Source organism: Erinaceus europaeus, chromosome 2 (assembly GCF_950295315.1).
Source record: "Erinaceus europaeus chromosome 2, mEriEur2.1, whole genome shotgun sequence".
NCBI classification, from domain to species: domain Eukaryota; kingdom Metazoa; phylum Chordata; class Mammalia; order Eulipotyphla; family Erinaceidae; genus Erinaceus; species Erinaceus europaeus.
Genome location: NC_080163.1, coordinates 194,752,802 through 194,767,954, shown reverse-complemented (window position 1 = coordinate 194,767,954; position 15,153 = coordinate 194,752,802). Strand labels below are relative to the sequence as shown.

Below are 15,153 nucleotides of genomic sequence, written 5' to 3'. Positions count from 1 at the left end.
CCAGTTCCTCCACATGGTAAAATGCATGTTCTATCTTTCTCCCCCTGGAAGACGGTTTCTTGAGACACTCTGCCAGGAGCTGTACACAGTAGGTCCTGCCTCCACAGGGACTGGAGGGTGACTGACTGGGAGGGGAGAAGGAAGGCCAGAAAGAGGAGAGATCTGCTTGGAGGAGGAGGCAAGTGGGTTCCTGGTCACCATATGGTCACTACAGAGACTGAAAGATAAAAGCCAGCAGGGACAGGGCAGGGCAGGGCAGGGCAGGGTGCCCGTGCAGACCCGGATAATCTGGTTAGCAGGGTGGCTGCGAGCAGTTCTTTCTGTCTCCCCACTGTGAGGTCAGCCCAGGGTCAGAGGCAGGTCAAGAGGCAGAGACCAAACCTCAGTGCCCGAGGGGGCTGTGTGTGCTCACCCCACTGGCACACCCCATCTCACATAATTCTCATGGCACCCTCCCCAGCAAGGGATGCTGGGTTTTTGTTTGTTTGTTTTTGTTGTTGTTGTTTTGGTTTTTTTCTTTGTTTTGAGATAGAGACAAAAGAGGCAGAGAGAGAAAGAGTGAAAGAGACCCTCACCAAAGCTTCCCGTATGGGGTGAGGGCTGGCCTGGCCCCTAGGTCACACACATGGCAAAGCCGCGCACTGTGCAGATGAACTCTTTGACCGCTCCTTTCTCTCTTTTATTTCCTCTTTCTTTTTCTCCTTCCTTCCTTTCTTTTTTCTTTTCTCCCCCCCCCCCCCATCATGGGGGCTTCACAGCTCCTGGTTGACTTTTTCAGATAGAAAGAAAGAAAAGCACCTCAGCACTAAAGGCTTCTTTCTTTTTAATTTTTTTAAATTTTATTTATTTTCCCTTTTGTTGCCTTTGTTGTTTGTTGTTGTTGTTGTTATTGATGTCATAATTGTTAAGATAGGACAGAGAGAAATGGTGGAGGGGAAGACAGAGAGGGGGAGAGAAAGACAGACACCTACAGACCTACATCACCGACTGTGAGGTGAACCCCCTGCTGGTGGGGAGCTGGGAGCTTGAATCTTTTTTTAAGAACTTATTTATTTATTCATGAGAAAGATAGGAAGAGAGAAAGAACCAGACATCATTCTGGTACATGTGCTGCCGGGGATCAAACTCAGGACCTCATGGTTGAGAATCCATTGCTTAATCCACTGCGCCACCTCCCAGACCACTGAAGCTTTCTTTCTTTAATATTTTTTAAATATTTATTTATTTATGTATTCCCTTTTTGTTGCCCTTGTTGTTTTATTGTTGTAGTTATTATTATTGATGTCATTGTTGTTGGATAGGACAGAGAGAAATGGAGAGAGGAGGGGAAGACAGAGGGGGAGAGAAAGATAAGACACCTGCAGACTTGCTTCACCGCCTGTGAAGCGACTCCCCTGCAAGTGGGGAGCTGGGGGCTTGAACTGGGATCCTCATGCCCGTCCTTGCGCTTTGCACCACCTGTGCTTAACCCACTGCACTACCGCCTGACTCCTTTAATATTTTATTTATTGGTTAACGAGAGCTAGGAGGAGAGTGGGAGAAAGAGAAACAGCATAATACTGATATGTGTGCTGTCCGGGATTGAACTCAGGAGAGTCATGTTTGAGACTCCAATGCTTTCTCCACTGCACCACCTTCTGGACCACAGCCGGGCTTAACCCCAGCTTCTGTGCATGGCAAAGCAGGTCCGGCCAAGTGAGCTACTCTGCCGGCCCCCACCGCACCCTTCCCTGCCCCACACCCTATTCCACACTCCAGGGAGTCCTTACCTGTCCAGAGACACTATTTCTGCCCTACTCCAGGGAGTGCTGCTCTGTGTTTCTCTCTGCCTGGGCCCCTCTCCTGGGATCCCCTCTTCTCTGCTCTTCAAGTCACCCACCCCACACACACCCCTCCAGACTTTCCTGAATATCTGCCAGCTCCTTCCATGACAGCCTCAGCACCCGCAGACCAAGTGCCTGTCTGCCTCTCCCTAAGGGCTCCCCCCACTATAAAGGAGGACAGAGTCCTCCTTAGGGCTGACCAGACGGCTCACCTGGGAAGGTGCCTATTTAGTCATGCACAGGACCCAGGTTCAAGTCTGCCCCCCATGACACTGGAGGAAGCTTCAGTGTGGTGGAGTTTTTCTGTCTCTGTCTGTGTCTCTATCTCTCTTTTTCTATCTGAAAAAGTCAGCCTAAAATAGTGAAGCCCCAATAATGAAAAAAATAAATAGGGAGGGCGGGTGGTGGCACACCTGGTTAAGCACTCACATTACAGTGCACAAGGACCTAGGTTCAAGCCCCTGGTCCCCACTTGCAGGGGGGGAAGCTTTACAAGTGGTAAAACAGGGCTGTGGATATCTCTTTCTCTCTCCCTCTCTATCTCCTCTTCCCCCTTGATTTTTCTGTCTCTATGCAATAATAAATAAAAAATTAAAAGAAAAAAAAAGAAAAAAAGAATGAAGGGGAAAAAGAGAGAAATGGCTAGTGGCATAGCTCACTTGGTTAGTGCACGACTTTGTCATGTTCTTGACCCAGGTTCAAGCCCAGCCCAGCCCAGCCCAGCCCCTGTTGCATTGGAGGAAGTTTCCATGCTATGGTCTTGATCTCTTGTTCTCTCTGTATCTGCTTCTTCCTATCTGAAAAAGTCCCCCCATAGCAGTGAAACCTAGCTGATGACAAAAAAGAAAAAAGAAAAGAAAAAGAAAGAAGGAAGAAGGAGGCTGTGTGGTGGCACACCCGGTAGAGCTCACGTTACCATTCGTAAGGACTTGGGTTCAAGCTTCCAGTCCTCCCCTGCAGGGGTGAAGCGTCACAAACAGTGAAGAAGGTCTGCAGGTCTCTCTCTCTCTCCCATCTCCTTTTCCTCTCTCAGTTCCCGAATGTCTCTTATTCTTATCAAAATAAAAAGAGAAGGGAGACTAAAAGAAGGAAGGAAAAAGGTGGGGGTACAGAGAAAATCAGCCCCTGACTCTATGCAGGGGAACCTGCCAGGCCCATCTGTCAGCAGGAAAGTAGCAGCTTCTTACAGGCTGAGTAGCTGGTGGTAGTGAGGGGTAGGGCTAGCCTCCTCCCAAGGCCAGGCCAGGGGGACCAAAGCCAGGGAGTGAGGCTGGGGGCGGGTCCAGGGCAATCTTCCATCTGAGGTTGGTGGTGTCTGCTCATAGGTCCAGTCATCAGGCAGGGGAGAGGCCCGCCAAAGCCCCACTTCCCAGCCTGTTTGGATGCTCCTCCTGCACATGTCCATCCAAATGGGGGTCCGGGTGTAGGATGACTCAGCTCTGCCTGCCTGCCTGCCTGCTCAGGCTCCCACGACAGCCTTCCTCTCCCATGACTTGTCACATGTCACGTGGTGCCTGCTCAGCCCTGTGGTCCCTGCCCTTGGCACATGGTAGAATGTGTGAGGGTTTGTTGAGTGACTAATAAATGCCAGTAGTGATGTGAAGGCTTCCTGGAGGCGGCTGGGATGAATCAATGAGAGTTGCACTCTCTGCAAAGCAACCCCACCACCACTACCACCAAGAGCCATGCAATTATTTGCTTTATGCATTTTAATTCTGCACATAGACAGAGACAGAAGGAGAGAAGGAAAGACATCATGACAATAACACTTCCCCCAGTGTAGTGGGGACTGGTGTGTATGTGTGTGTGTGTGTGTGTGTGTGTGTGTTTGGTTTGTTTTTAGATAGAGACAGAGAAACAGGGAGATGGAGAAAGAGACCACAGCACCAGCACCAAAGCTTCCTTCAATGTGCTGCTTTGCCATGTGTGCAACCCAGGTTTGGGCCAGGACTCCACCACTGAAGGAAATTTCAGAGCTGTGGTTTCCTTTACTCTCTGCCTTCTCTGTCTCTATGGGGGGGGGGGGGGTCGAAGAAAGGAAGAAAGAGAGAAAGGGAGAGAGAGCAAAGAAGGAAGAAAGGCAAGTATGAAGAAAGAGGGAGGAGCTGAGGAAGGGAGAAAAAGAAATAAAAAGGGGGCTGGGTGGTGGGGCACTTGACTAAGCATGTGCAAGGACCTAGGGTCAAGCCCCTGCTCCCCACCTGTGGACAGGGAGAGCTTCACAGTGAAACAGCACTGCAGGTGTCTCTCTCCCCCTCTGCTCTCTCAATTTCTCTTTGTACTGTTAAACACAAAAGCAGAAGTGGAAATGACAAAATGCTCATTTAGGCCACCCAGTTCCCAGTAACCACACACTGATGAGCCCCTATCATACCACCTCCCTCCCTGGCACTGCCTCCCTGCCCTTTGGGGTGCTGGGTGTTCATTTCCAGTTTTCTCTGAGCTGACCTTTCTCTTATCCCCATCCTAGAGTCCCTCCTGGGAGCTGAGTCCCCTCTCTAGCTGTGGGAGGGAGGGGAGCTGCCAACCCGACCCAGCCACTTGGAGCAGTCCCATGCCGCAGCTCCCTAGCCCAGAAGCTGCCTCGATTAGACCAGCAAGCAGGGTGATATCTTACTTCCAGACACCTGAGTGAAGTGAGGGCATTTGTGGCTCTTTGTGGGCTTGGCCAGTGGGTTCTGGCTGAAAACATATCTGGGAACAAAAGGGAAGGGCCTAGGGAGGTGAGTGGAGGTGTGCCCAGCACACCCCAGGGATCCCTGGTCTGCCTTGCCCCTTTATAAAATCTTTTCTTTTCTTTTACTGGAACACTGCTTAGCTTTGGTTTATGGTGGTGCTGGGAATTGGTTCCAACCTGGGAACTGAAAGCCTCAGGCATGAAAACGTTTTTGCAGAACCAACCTATCTCCTCAGCCTCTTCTCTTTTCCTTTTCTCCTTTTTTTTTTTTTTTTTTTTTTTTTGTCTCCAGGGTTATTGCCAGGGCTTGGTGCCTGCACCACGAATCCACTGCTCCTGGAGACCATTTTTTCCCCTTTCGTTGCCCTTGTTTTACCGTTGTTGTGGTTATTATTATTGTTGTTGTTGTTTCTGTTGTTGGATAGGACAGAGAGAAATCCAGAGAGGAGAGGAAGACAGAGAGGGGGAGAGAAAGACAGACACCTGCAGACCTGCTTCACCATTTGTGATGCGACTCCCCTGCAGGTGGGGAGCCAAGGGGCTCGAACCAGGATCCTTATACCAGTCTTTGTGCTTTGCGCCACGTGTGCTTAACCCGCTGCGCTACCACCCGACTCCCTCTTCCTTTTTTTTTTTTTTAATGCTTTATTCATCTAAGTTATCACTTTTTTTTTTTTAGGGAGTTTATCCTTCTTTACAGTGTAGTCACTGATATTTGAGTACAATTTCCATATGCACGAGGACCCCACAATTCTCTTCCATTTCTCCTCCTCCTTCCCCAGAGTCTTTCGCTTTGATTCAATACACCATGCTTGGGGAGTCGCGTGGTAGCGCAGTGGGTTAAGCACACGTGGCACAAAGCCCAAGGACCAGTGTACAGATCCCGGTTCGAGCCCCAGGCTCCCTACCTGCAGGGGAGTCGCTTCATAGGCGGGGAAGCAGGTCTGCAGGTGTCTTTCTCTCCCTCTCTGTTTTCCCCTCCTCTCTCCATTTCTCTCTGTTTTAACAATGACGACATCAATAACAACAACAATAATAACTGCAACAACAATGAAAAAATAACAAGGGCAACAAAAGGGAAAAAAATAATAAATATTAAAAAAAATTTTTTTAGAATACACCATGCTTTATTTAAATGTATTTATTTTGTTTTAATCACACACACACACACCCCAGAGCACTGCTCAGCTCTGGCTTATGGTGGTTCTGGGGGTTAAACTTGGGATCTTAGAGCCTCAAGCATGAAAAGTTTTTACATAACCATGATGCTGTTCCAGCCCCAAAGTTTTATTTCTTTATTCTGAGAGAGAGACAGAGAGAGAGAGAGATCCAGAGCCCTTGCTCAGCTCTGGCCTAAGGTGGTAGCAGAGACTAACCAGCAGCCTCTGAAGCCTGGGGCAGGTAGGTAGCAGGTGCTCTCACAGCCTGAGCTATGTCCCCTGCCACCTCGTCCTTCTTTCATTCCTCTTGGGGGCAGGGGCTCATCTAGGGTCCCCCTGAGCATGGGAGCGGGATGGACTTCCTGAGTGATGGATGTCCCCAATGGGGACAGGAAGCCAGTGAGAGAGAGGCTCCCGGAACCAGAGCTTGCTCACTCACCACCACCTCCCTTCTCTCCCCTCCCCTCATCTCCCCTGATGCTGAAACAGGACACAAGCTGGCCAGCGTCATCCTTCATTAATATGATATAACTTCCTGCGATTTCTCTGGGCTGCCTGGTGGAGGGGAACAGCCTTATGGGGGCAGGGAGTTTGATACAGACATGCACAGCAACCGCCCCCCACCATGCCAGAGCAGGGCTGGATGGTCATTTGGGGAGCCCCGGTGTGGCTGGAAGTGGGGCGTCTATCCTGCCGGAAGCTGGGGATGCCAGCTGGGCAGGGGTGATAGGGAGGGGGAGGGAAGCCTGCAGCTGCCTATCAAGCCCTTGGGCCCATGAGCATCCCTCCTGGCCACAAACTTGATGAAGTGGCAACACAGGCTGAGGGTCTCTCCTTGTTACAAAGGGGGCTGTGGGTGCCCAAGGCTTCCAGGCTCACAGAGTAGTGTGGCTCCTTCATCATACAGAACAGGAAACTGACAATGATGGTTTCTGATTCCAGTCCATTGTCCCCAGCAAAAAAGGTATAGGACTGTAGTGGGGTCTTGATTTTGTCATCTCTCTCTCCTTTTTTTAATTATACATTTTTTTTATTTGATTTGATTTGATAAGAGACAGGAAGAAACTGAGAGGAAGGGGCCTGGCGGTGGAGTACATGGTTAAGCGCGTACATTACTGTGTACAAGGATCCAGGTTCAAGCCCCTGATCCCCACCTGTAGGGAGAGGAAAGCTTCTCGAGTGGTGAAGCAGGCTGCAGGTGTCTCTCTGTCTCTTTCCTTCTCTATTTTCCATCCCCTCTCAATTTTTCTCTGTCTCTATTATTTATTTATTTATTTATTTATTTATTATTGTATAGAGACAAAGAGAAATTGAGAGGGAAGGGGGAGACAGAAAGGAGGAGAGGGAGAGAGACACCTGTAGCCCTGCCTCACCACTCAAGAAGCTTTCTCCCTGCAAGTGGGGACCAGGGGCTTGAACCTGAGTCCTTGCACATGTGCTCTCAACCAGATGCACCACTGCCTGGCCCAACTTTGTAATCTCTCTCTCTCTGTTCTATCAGGATTATTGCTGGGGCTCTTTGCCTGCATGATTCCACTGCTCTTAACGGATATTTTAATTTTGTGTTTTATTAATTTTTCAGAGCACTGCTCAGTTGTGGCTTTCGCTCATGCTGAGGATCAAACCTAGGACTTTGGAGTGTCAGGCATGAAAGTCTTTTTGCAGAACCATTTTGCTATCTCGTGCTCTTTTTTTGACCAGAACACCTCTCAGCTCTGGTTAACACTGTGTTGGGAATCAAACCTGGGACTTCCCGGATGCAAGTCCTGTGCACCACCACTGTGCTGTCTGGCCCTGGCCCTGACAGTTTGTTCTCTCAACACTTCAACTGCCACTGTGAGAAATGAGGGGCCCCTGAGAGGGTCTCCCAGGTCCCATGCGGTCCTTTGGGGTAGGATTAGGGAGGGGTAGGCTGTCTGGGAAGCTGAGAGACAGCCCAGTGGGCACAGGGACTGGGACATAATCTGGACATGAGGCTGGCACAGGGGCAGCTGGGGGTGTGTTTGGGGAGGTGGTGGGGGGGAACGAATGTGACTGATGCTGGAACCCTCCGCCTCCGTCTGTGGCCAAAATAGTCTTCCTGGAGGTCAAGGTCGATAGAGATTGGCCAGGGGCCTGGGAGTGTGGGCTGAGAAGTTAAGGATGGAAGTTCCCGGGCCTGTCCCCTTCCACTGGATGCCAAGTCCCTCCCCCCAACTGAGCCCCCTTCCCAGGACTTTGCTGGGTGAGTGTGTGAGCCAAGAGCCCCAGAGGGGGTTCCAGCCTGACATACGGATTCCCCCTGGGCCTGCCACCTCCTTGCCCAGCCCTCTGGAAGAAGGGAACTGTGTCCAGGGAACAGAAATCTCAGTGGGTCTTGGAAAACACTCCATCAAGGAGGAATTTCCTGGTCATTTCTCAATCCCAGGCAGTGTCTAGCCCTGGGGCCATGAGCCCAGAATAGATCCCAGGGGCCACTCCCACCCCCTCACCCCCATAACCCCATGTACCCCCTACTGTGGCCTCAGTCCTGTCCTGGTCCACCTTAGCCAGCTCCAAGTGGAGCAGAATGGGTCAGTGACCCCATGACCCCACTGGGGGCCCTGGGGGAAGCTGACTGGGAGCTGGGGTGTGGGGAGGTAGCATGTGGGTCAGTAAGGGGGGAACAAAGAGGACCCAGGCAGGGGAGGTGGCCATAGGTGGTGGCTACACTCAGCCAGGGCTGGAACTTGCCAGGGACAGTGGGAGGGAGTTGTGGGGGCCTCTGGAGAAAGCAGGGGGAGGGAAGGCGGAGCAGAGAGGAAATGAAAAAGCTGGGGCAAGCAGGCAAGATGAGGAGGGAGGGCGGGAGGGAGGGAAGTCAGAGCTGACACACAGATAGCAGAGACTCTCCCGGAGCCAGAGGGGACAGACGACGGACCGACAGACGGAGCATCGGTGAGAGACAGAGACTTGCAGAGGTGTGGTGAGGAGGGGACCCGGGCTAGTGAAGGTGCAAAGGGTATAGAGAGGGAGAGAAGGAAGGAGGCAGCAGAGAGAGAGAGCCAGCAAGAGACAGAGAGGAGGAACTCAGGACGCAGAGAGGGAAGAAGAGAGAGGAGAGAAATAGAGGAAATGAAAAGAGCAAGAGGGGGAGAGAGCGAGAGCCTAACTCTAACTGAGGCAGAGTTACAGCAAGAGACAGACAGAACTAGGAATATAAAACAACAACAACAACAATAATAATAAAGCTAGGGATATATAGAGGAGGAGACAGAGATATCAAGAGAAGAAAAGGAAGGGAAGAATTTGGGGACACAGAGAGAGGGGGGGGGTGACAGAGACTCACCAGAGAGGGAAGGAAGAGACACAGAAACACAGAGGAGACACAGAGACAAGAGAGAAGAGAGCAACACAGGCGAGAGAGAGTGAAGGAAACCAGGAGGCATAGAGGGGAGGGGGGCTGACAGAGAGAGAGAGCAGAGAGGGAAGGAGGAGACACAGATTTAGAGGGGGAAGAGAGACAGAGAGATAGAAGAGAAAAACACAGACAAGAGAGGAAAGGGGGAGACACAGACACAGAAGGAAGGAAAGGGAGAGAAGAGAAGAACAATAAGGAGAGGAGAGGAATAAAGAGCAGAGCAATAAAGAGGAGAGAAGAGCAGCGCAGACCCCGGCTGCAGGCCTCACCATGGGGAGAGCACAGCTGGGACTCTGAACAAGCTTGGGAGACACACCCAGCTCCCCGTCCAGGACCCTCCTCTCCAGCCACCCCTATTGAGCCCCCCAAAGCCCAGGTCACACCCCCACCCCAGGAGGGAGGCCAGGATGGCCGACTCCTGCCGCAACCTCACGTATGTGCGGGACTCCGTGGGCCCGGCCACCAGCACCCTGATGTTCGTGGCGGGCGCGGCGGGCAACGGGCTGGCCCTGGGCATCCTGGGCGCACGGCGGGGCCGGGGGCGGCGGCCCTCAGCCTTCGCGGTGCTGGTGACCGGGCTGGCGGTGACCGACCTGCTGGGCACGTGCTTCCTGAGCCCGGCCGTGTTCACTGCCTACGCGCGCAACAGCTCGCTGCTGGGCCTGGCGCGGGGCGGGCCGGCGCTGTGCGGGGCCTTCGCCTTCGCCATGGCCTTCTTCGGGCTGGCGTCCACTGCGCTGCTGTGCGCCATGGCGGTGGAGCGCTGCCTGGCGCTGAGCCACCCCTACCTGTACGCGCGCCTGGAGGCGCCGCGCCGCGCCCGCGCCGCCCTGCCGGCCATCTACGCCTTCTGCGCGCTCTTCTGCGCGCCGCCGCTGCTCGGCCTCGGCCTGCACCAGCAGTACTGCCCCGGCAGCTGGTGCTTCCTCCGCCTGCGCTCCGCCGAGCCGGGCGGCTGTGCCTTCTCCCTGGCCTATGCCAGCCTCGTGGCCCTGCTGGTGGCCGCCATCGTGCTCTGCAACGGCTCGGTCACCCTCAGCCTCTGCCGCATGTACCGCCAGCAGCGGCGCCACCGGGGCCACCACCTGCAGGCCGCCGTGACCCGGACCCGCGTCGGTGAGGACGAGGTGGACCACCTGATCCTGCTGGCCCTCATGACCGTCATCATGGCCGTGTGCTCTCTGCCGCTCACGGTGAGTCCTCGGTGCCCCCCTGGGGGTGGAGGAAGAGGGCCCCTTCCATGGGAGGGGAAACTGAGTCACAGAGTGGGCAGAAGTCCTGTCCTGGAAAAGTCGTCTCCTCCTCCTCCTCTACTTCTCCTTCTCTTCTTCCTCTCCTCTCCTTCTTCTCTTCCACCCCCTCTCCTTCTCTTCCTTCAGCTCCTGCTTCCTCCTTCTTCTTCATTTTATTTATTTATTTATTTAATACCAAAGCACTGCTCAGCTCTGGCTTGTGGTAGTGCAAAGGATTGAACCTGATGCCTCTCAGAGCCTCAAGCATGAGAGTTTTCTGCAAAACCATTATGTTGTCTCCCCAGCCAAGACCCTCTTCCACATTCTTCTTCTCCTTCTAATATTTTATTAAATCAAGAGGGGAAAAGGAGACAGAGATAGAACCCCGCAGCACTGCATCACCACTGGTGAAGCTTTCCCCCTGTAGGTAGGGAGCAAGGGCTCAAACCTGGGCCCTTTGCACATGGTAATGAGTGCACTCAACCGGGTGTGCCACCACCTGGACCTGTCTTCTTTATAAAAAACACCTTTTTCTGGGCTGGGTAGCTACTTTCCTGCCTGAGGCTTCGAGGTCCCAGGTTCAATCCCAGGTATCACCATAAACCAGAACTGAGCAGGAAATCTGGGGCCTCCAGGGCCTCAGACATGCAAGTCTGGTGCATAATCACAGTTCTGTCTTCCCAGCCACCCCACTTGGCTCTACCCTGTACCACTGCCCCCTCCCCCAAGGGCAGGCACCACTCCACTCAAATCAACCCCACCCCCAAAGCCCCCCAGCCCATACTAATGATAACAACACTCACCTCCTACACTGAGCACTTGCTCTGTGTCCACCCCACCCCACCCCATCCCCAGGTTGACAAATACTTTCGCAGATCATCTCCAGATGAATCTCTGCTTCAGTCCCACAAGTCTTTTGGCAAGAAATTGGCCACTGTTTTTCACAGGGAGTGGGGTGCTGATTAGAATCTGGCCCCAAGTGATCTGAATCTTGCCACCCTCCCCCTAGCTTTACTCTTAGAATTTCCCAGTTGTACCCCTTTCCTGCAGGGGCTCCAGCCTTACAGCTTTGTGTGTGTGTGTTGGGGGGCACCCCACCCTCTTATCTATCCTCTGGGTCTCCATTTCTCATTCTTTAAAAAATTAAGGACTGTGCTTCACCTGAATAACATCAAGCCTTTTGGGGGGGGTGGGAGGGATGAGTGACTTAAGAGACTGGAAGCTGTAACGTGGGGGGGGTTTGCACTGTGCCCCTCCCCCACACCCTATGTCTCTGGGTTATTTTCTGGGGTTTCCACTGAGCACCCCCCCACCCCCACCCTGGATGCCTGTTAATTACTCTGAATCTTATCTGACTTCCTTCTCAGCAAGGGTGAAGAGGGGAGCTAGGGCAGGGTGCATGGGAACTGAGGAGGGGTGCATGGGGAGAGCTGTGGGCACTTGCTGACACCCTCCCTCTGCCCTCAGATCCGCGGTTTCACCCAGGCCATCGCCCCAGACAGCAGCGAGATGGGGGACCTCCTGGCCTTCCGCTTCAATGCCTTCAACCCCATCCTGGACCCTTGGGTCTTCATCCTCTTCCGCAAGGCTGTCTTCCAGCGCCTGTGGCTCTGGTTCTGCTGCCTGTGGCCCAGGCCTGCCCATGGGGACTCACAGATGCCCCTTGACCGTCCCATCCTGGGGAGGAAGGAGCAGGGGGTCCCCACCTCTGTTGGTGGGAAAGAGGGGAACTGGGTGCCTCTGTCCACCTGGGGTGAGGGACAGGGCACCCCTGGGCCTCCTGCACCCCTCTCCACATCCTCGGGCAGCACCAAAGTGTCCTCCCATGCCCTCTGCTCCCTGTGCTGACTGCCCCTGCCTGCTCTTTGGGGGCAGAGTCAGAAAAATGGGTGCATCACAGACAGGCAGAGAAAGGAATCCTAGAGCCTTTGCCTGCAGAACCGAACTGACTTCCCACCCCTGAATTCAGGGGGTCATTCGCTGCTATTTCTCCTCCTTCAGGTCAGGCCCCAGGGCAAACTGTGGGGGTCTGGGTGGGGGTAGGGGTGGAGTGGAGGAGAGGGCACAAGGTGGTGGTGGTGGTGGGGGGGTGGTTCTTTGTCCCAGAACATGAGAGAACTGAGAGGAATCAGTGGCCCTCGCTGGCCTATCCTCACTGTCTAAATATTTAGAACGTGGATACTTCCAGCCGCTTCTGTACAACCATTGGGTCTGCTGGGATGGGGTTCTAGTTCTGATCCTTATTATTCAGGGTGCCCCAGCTGCTCCCCCACCTCCCCACCTCCAGATCCTCTTCTCCCAAGCTGCACCGAGAGCCTTCCCTCTCCCCCTGGAAGCTGGGGACTCCGGGATGAGCTCGCTGCCACCCCCTCCTTTGAATTTACCCCCAGATTTGGGAGTCCTGCACCTCTCCCATCCCCTTTGTGGGGAGTGGGAAGGGGACTTCTGGACTGCCTGTGACAAGGCTGGGCAGGTGCCCAAGGACACTGCATGGCACAGAGGGGAACTGGGTGGGTGGAGGGAGCTCGAGGACTAAAGGGTGGGGGGCATGGAACCCAGGGACCTCCCCCAAACGCAGACCTGAGTCTTGTGTCTGTCCCTGAATAAACAGCTGCTTCCTCATGGAACCTGACTTCATGTCTATGTCCTTGGAACAACAAAAGCATTGGGGTTATTCATTCATTCACATATTCATTCATTCAATGAATAGTGGGTGCTGACTTTGCCAGGTGTTGGGGTACAGATGGGTCCTCTGCCTGGCACTGGACTCCGCTGAATATTTTCAGCCTTTGAAAGAAAGCCCCCTTTCTAGGAGTCGGGCGGTAGCGCAGCGGGCTAAGTGCACGTGGCACAAAGCGCATGTGGCGCAAAGCGCAAGGACAGGCATAAGGATCCCGGTTCGAGCCTCTGGCTCCCCACCTGCAGGGGAGTCGCTTCACAAGCAGTAAAGCAGGTCTGCAGGTGTCTACCTTTCTCTTCTCTTCTCTGTCTCCCCCCCCATTTCTCTCTCGGTCCTATCTAACAACAACAACAATAACTACAACAATAAAACAAGGGCAACAAAAGGGAATAAATAAAATATTTTTAAAATATTTTATTATTTTTGGATAGAGACAAATTAAGAGGAGGGAGTCGGGTTGTATCGCAGCGGGTTAAGCGCACATGGTGCAAAGTACAAGGACGGGGTAAGGATCCCAGTTTGATCCCCTGGCTCCCCACCTGCAGGGGAGTCGCTTCACAGGGGTGAAGCAGGTCTGCAGGTGTCTATCTTTCTCTCCTCCTCTCTGTCTTCCCCCCCTCTCCATTTCTCTCTGTCCTATCCAATGGCGACGACATCAGTAACAATAATAACCACAACAATAAAAAGGGCAACAAAAGGGAATAAATATTTTAAAAATAAAAAAATAAAGAAAAAGAAAAGAAATTGAGAGGGGAAAGTAGGGGAAAGAGGAGAGAGACACCTGCAGCCCTGCTTTACCATGTGTGAAGCTTCCCCTCTGCAGGTGGGGACCAGGGGCTTGAACACGGGTCCATGCTCACAGTAATGTGTGCACTCCATCCTGCCCCCCTTGGGGTTGACTTATAGTTATTATTATTAGATTTTGTTGTTGTTTCGTTTTTTAGAGCACTGCTCAGCTTTGGCTGATGGTAGTGCTGGGAACTGAACCCAGGGACCTCAGAGCCTCAGGCATAAAATTGTTTGCATAACCACTATTCTGTCTCCCCAGCCCCTCGGGGTGATTTCTAGCCCCCTGCTCCTGATCCCTTCTTGCCCTCAGACAGGCCCAGGATCCAGGGTGCTCAGAACGAGGCAAGTGGTATGGAAAGACGGTTGCTGGTGAAGTTGAACAAGAGCCCTCTCCCCGCTGCCCACTGTCACATCAATACTATCAGACTGGCTTCCACAAAAGGGGAAAAATGGGGGGCTGGGCAGTATCGCAGCCAGTTAAGCACACATGGCTTGAAGCGCAAGGACAGGCGTAAGGATCCTAGTTCGAGCCCTCAGCTCCCCACCTGCAGGGGAGTCACTTCACAGGTAGTGAAGCAGGTCTGCAGGTGTCTATCTTCCTGTCCTCTCTTGATTTCTCTCTGTCCTATATGACAACAATAAACAACAAGGGCAACAAAAAGGAAAAAACAGCCTTCAGGAGCAGTGGATTCATAGTGCAGGCACAGAGCCCCAGCAATAACCCTGGAGGCAAAAAAAAAAAAGTTTTAAAAAAGGAGGGAAATGCTCTTTAAATACCCTGAGGAGCCAGATGAAGGTGCACCTGGTTGAGCTCATATTACAATGTACAAGGACCTGAGACCAAGCTCCTGGCCCCCATTTGCAGGGGGAAGGCTTCATGAGTGGAGAAGCAGGGCTGTAGGTATCTCTTAGCAAGCCACCACCTGGCCCCATTTTATTTATTTATTGGCTAGAGAAAGAGAAATCAAGAGTGAGGGGGAGATAGAGAGACAGACACTTGTAACACTGCTTCCTGTCTTGTGAAGCTTTTCTCTTGCAGGTAGGTACTAGGGACTTGAACCCAGGTCCTTGCTTTCTATATCCCTATCTCCTTTTTCCATCTCAATTTCTGTCTCTACAAAATAAATAAAATATTTAAAATGAAAAATAATGTGCAAAGTGCAAAGACTAGCTTAAAAGATCCGGGTTCAAGCCTCCGGCTCCCCACCTGGAGGGGAGTCGCTTCACAAGTAGTGAAGCAGGTCTGCAGGTGTCTATCTTTCTCTCCCCCTCTCTGTCTTCCCCTCCTCTCTCCATTTCTCTCTGTCCTATCCAACAACAACGACATCAATAACAACAATAAGTACAACAATAAAACAAGGGCAACAAAAGGAAATAAATAAAAATAATAATAAAAAAGAAAAATAATTTAAA

The 15,153-nt window shown here is 52.5% G+C and overlaps 1 protein-coding gene across 1 annotated transcript; it reads left to right on the top strand.

Moving 5' to 3' along the window:
- The first annotated feature begins 8,512 nt into the window (after positions 1-8,512).
- Positions 8,513-13,105, top strand: PTGIR (prostaglandin I2 receptor). Its single transcript, XM_007532216.3, has 2 exons — positions 8,513-10,232; positions 11,739-13,105. Exons 1-2 carry the CDS (start codon positions 9,447-9,449, stop codon positions 12,117-12,119), a joined length of 1,167 nt encoding a protein of 388 aa, XP_007532278.1. The 5' UTR covers positions 8,513-9,446; the 3' UTR covers positions 12,120-13,105.
- Positions 13,106-15,153: the final 2,048 nt, after the last annotated feature.

What these genes read in the sequence shown, in the direction of transcription:
- PTGIR (XM_007532216.3), top strand. Translation starts at nt 9,447, where the DNA reads ATGGCCGACTCCTGCCGCAACCTCACGTATGTGCGGGACTCCGTGGGC. An exon ending in TGTGCTCTCTGCCGCTCACG is followed by an intron (nt 10,233 to 11,738) that starts GTGAGTCCTCGG and finishes CTCTGCCCTCAG; the next exon opens with ATCCGCGGTTTCACCCAGGC.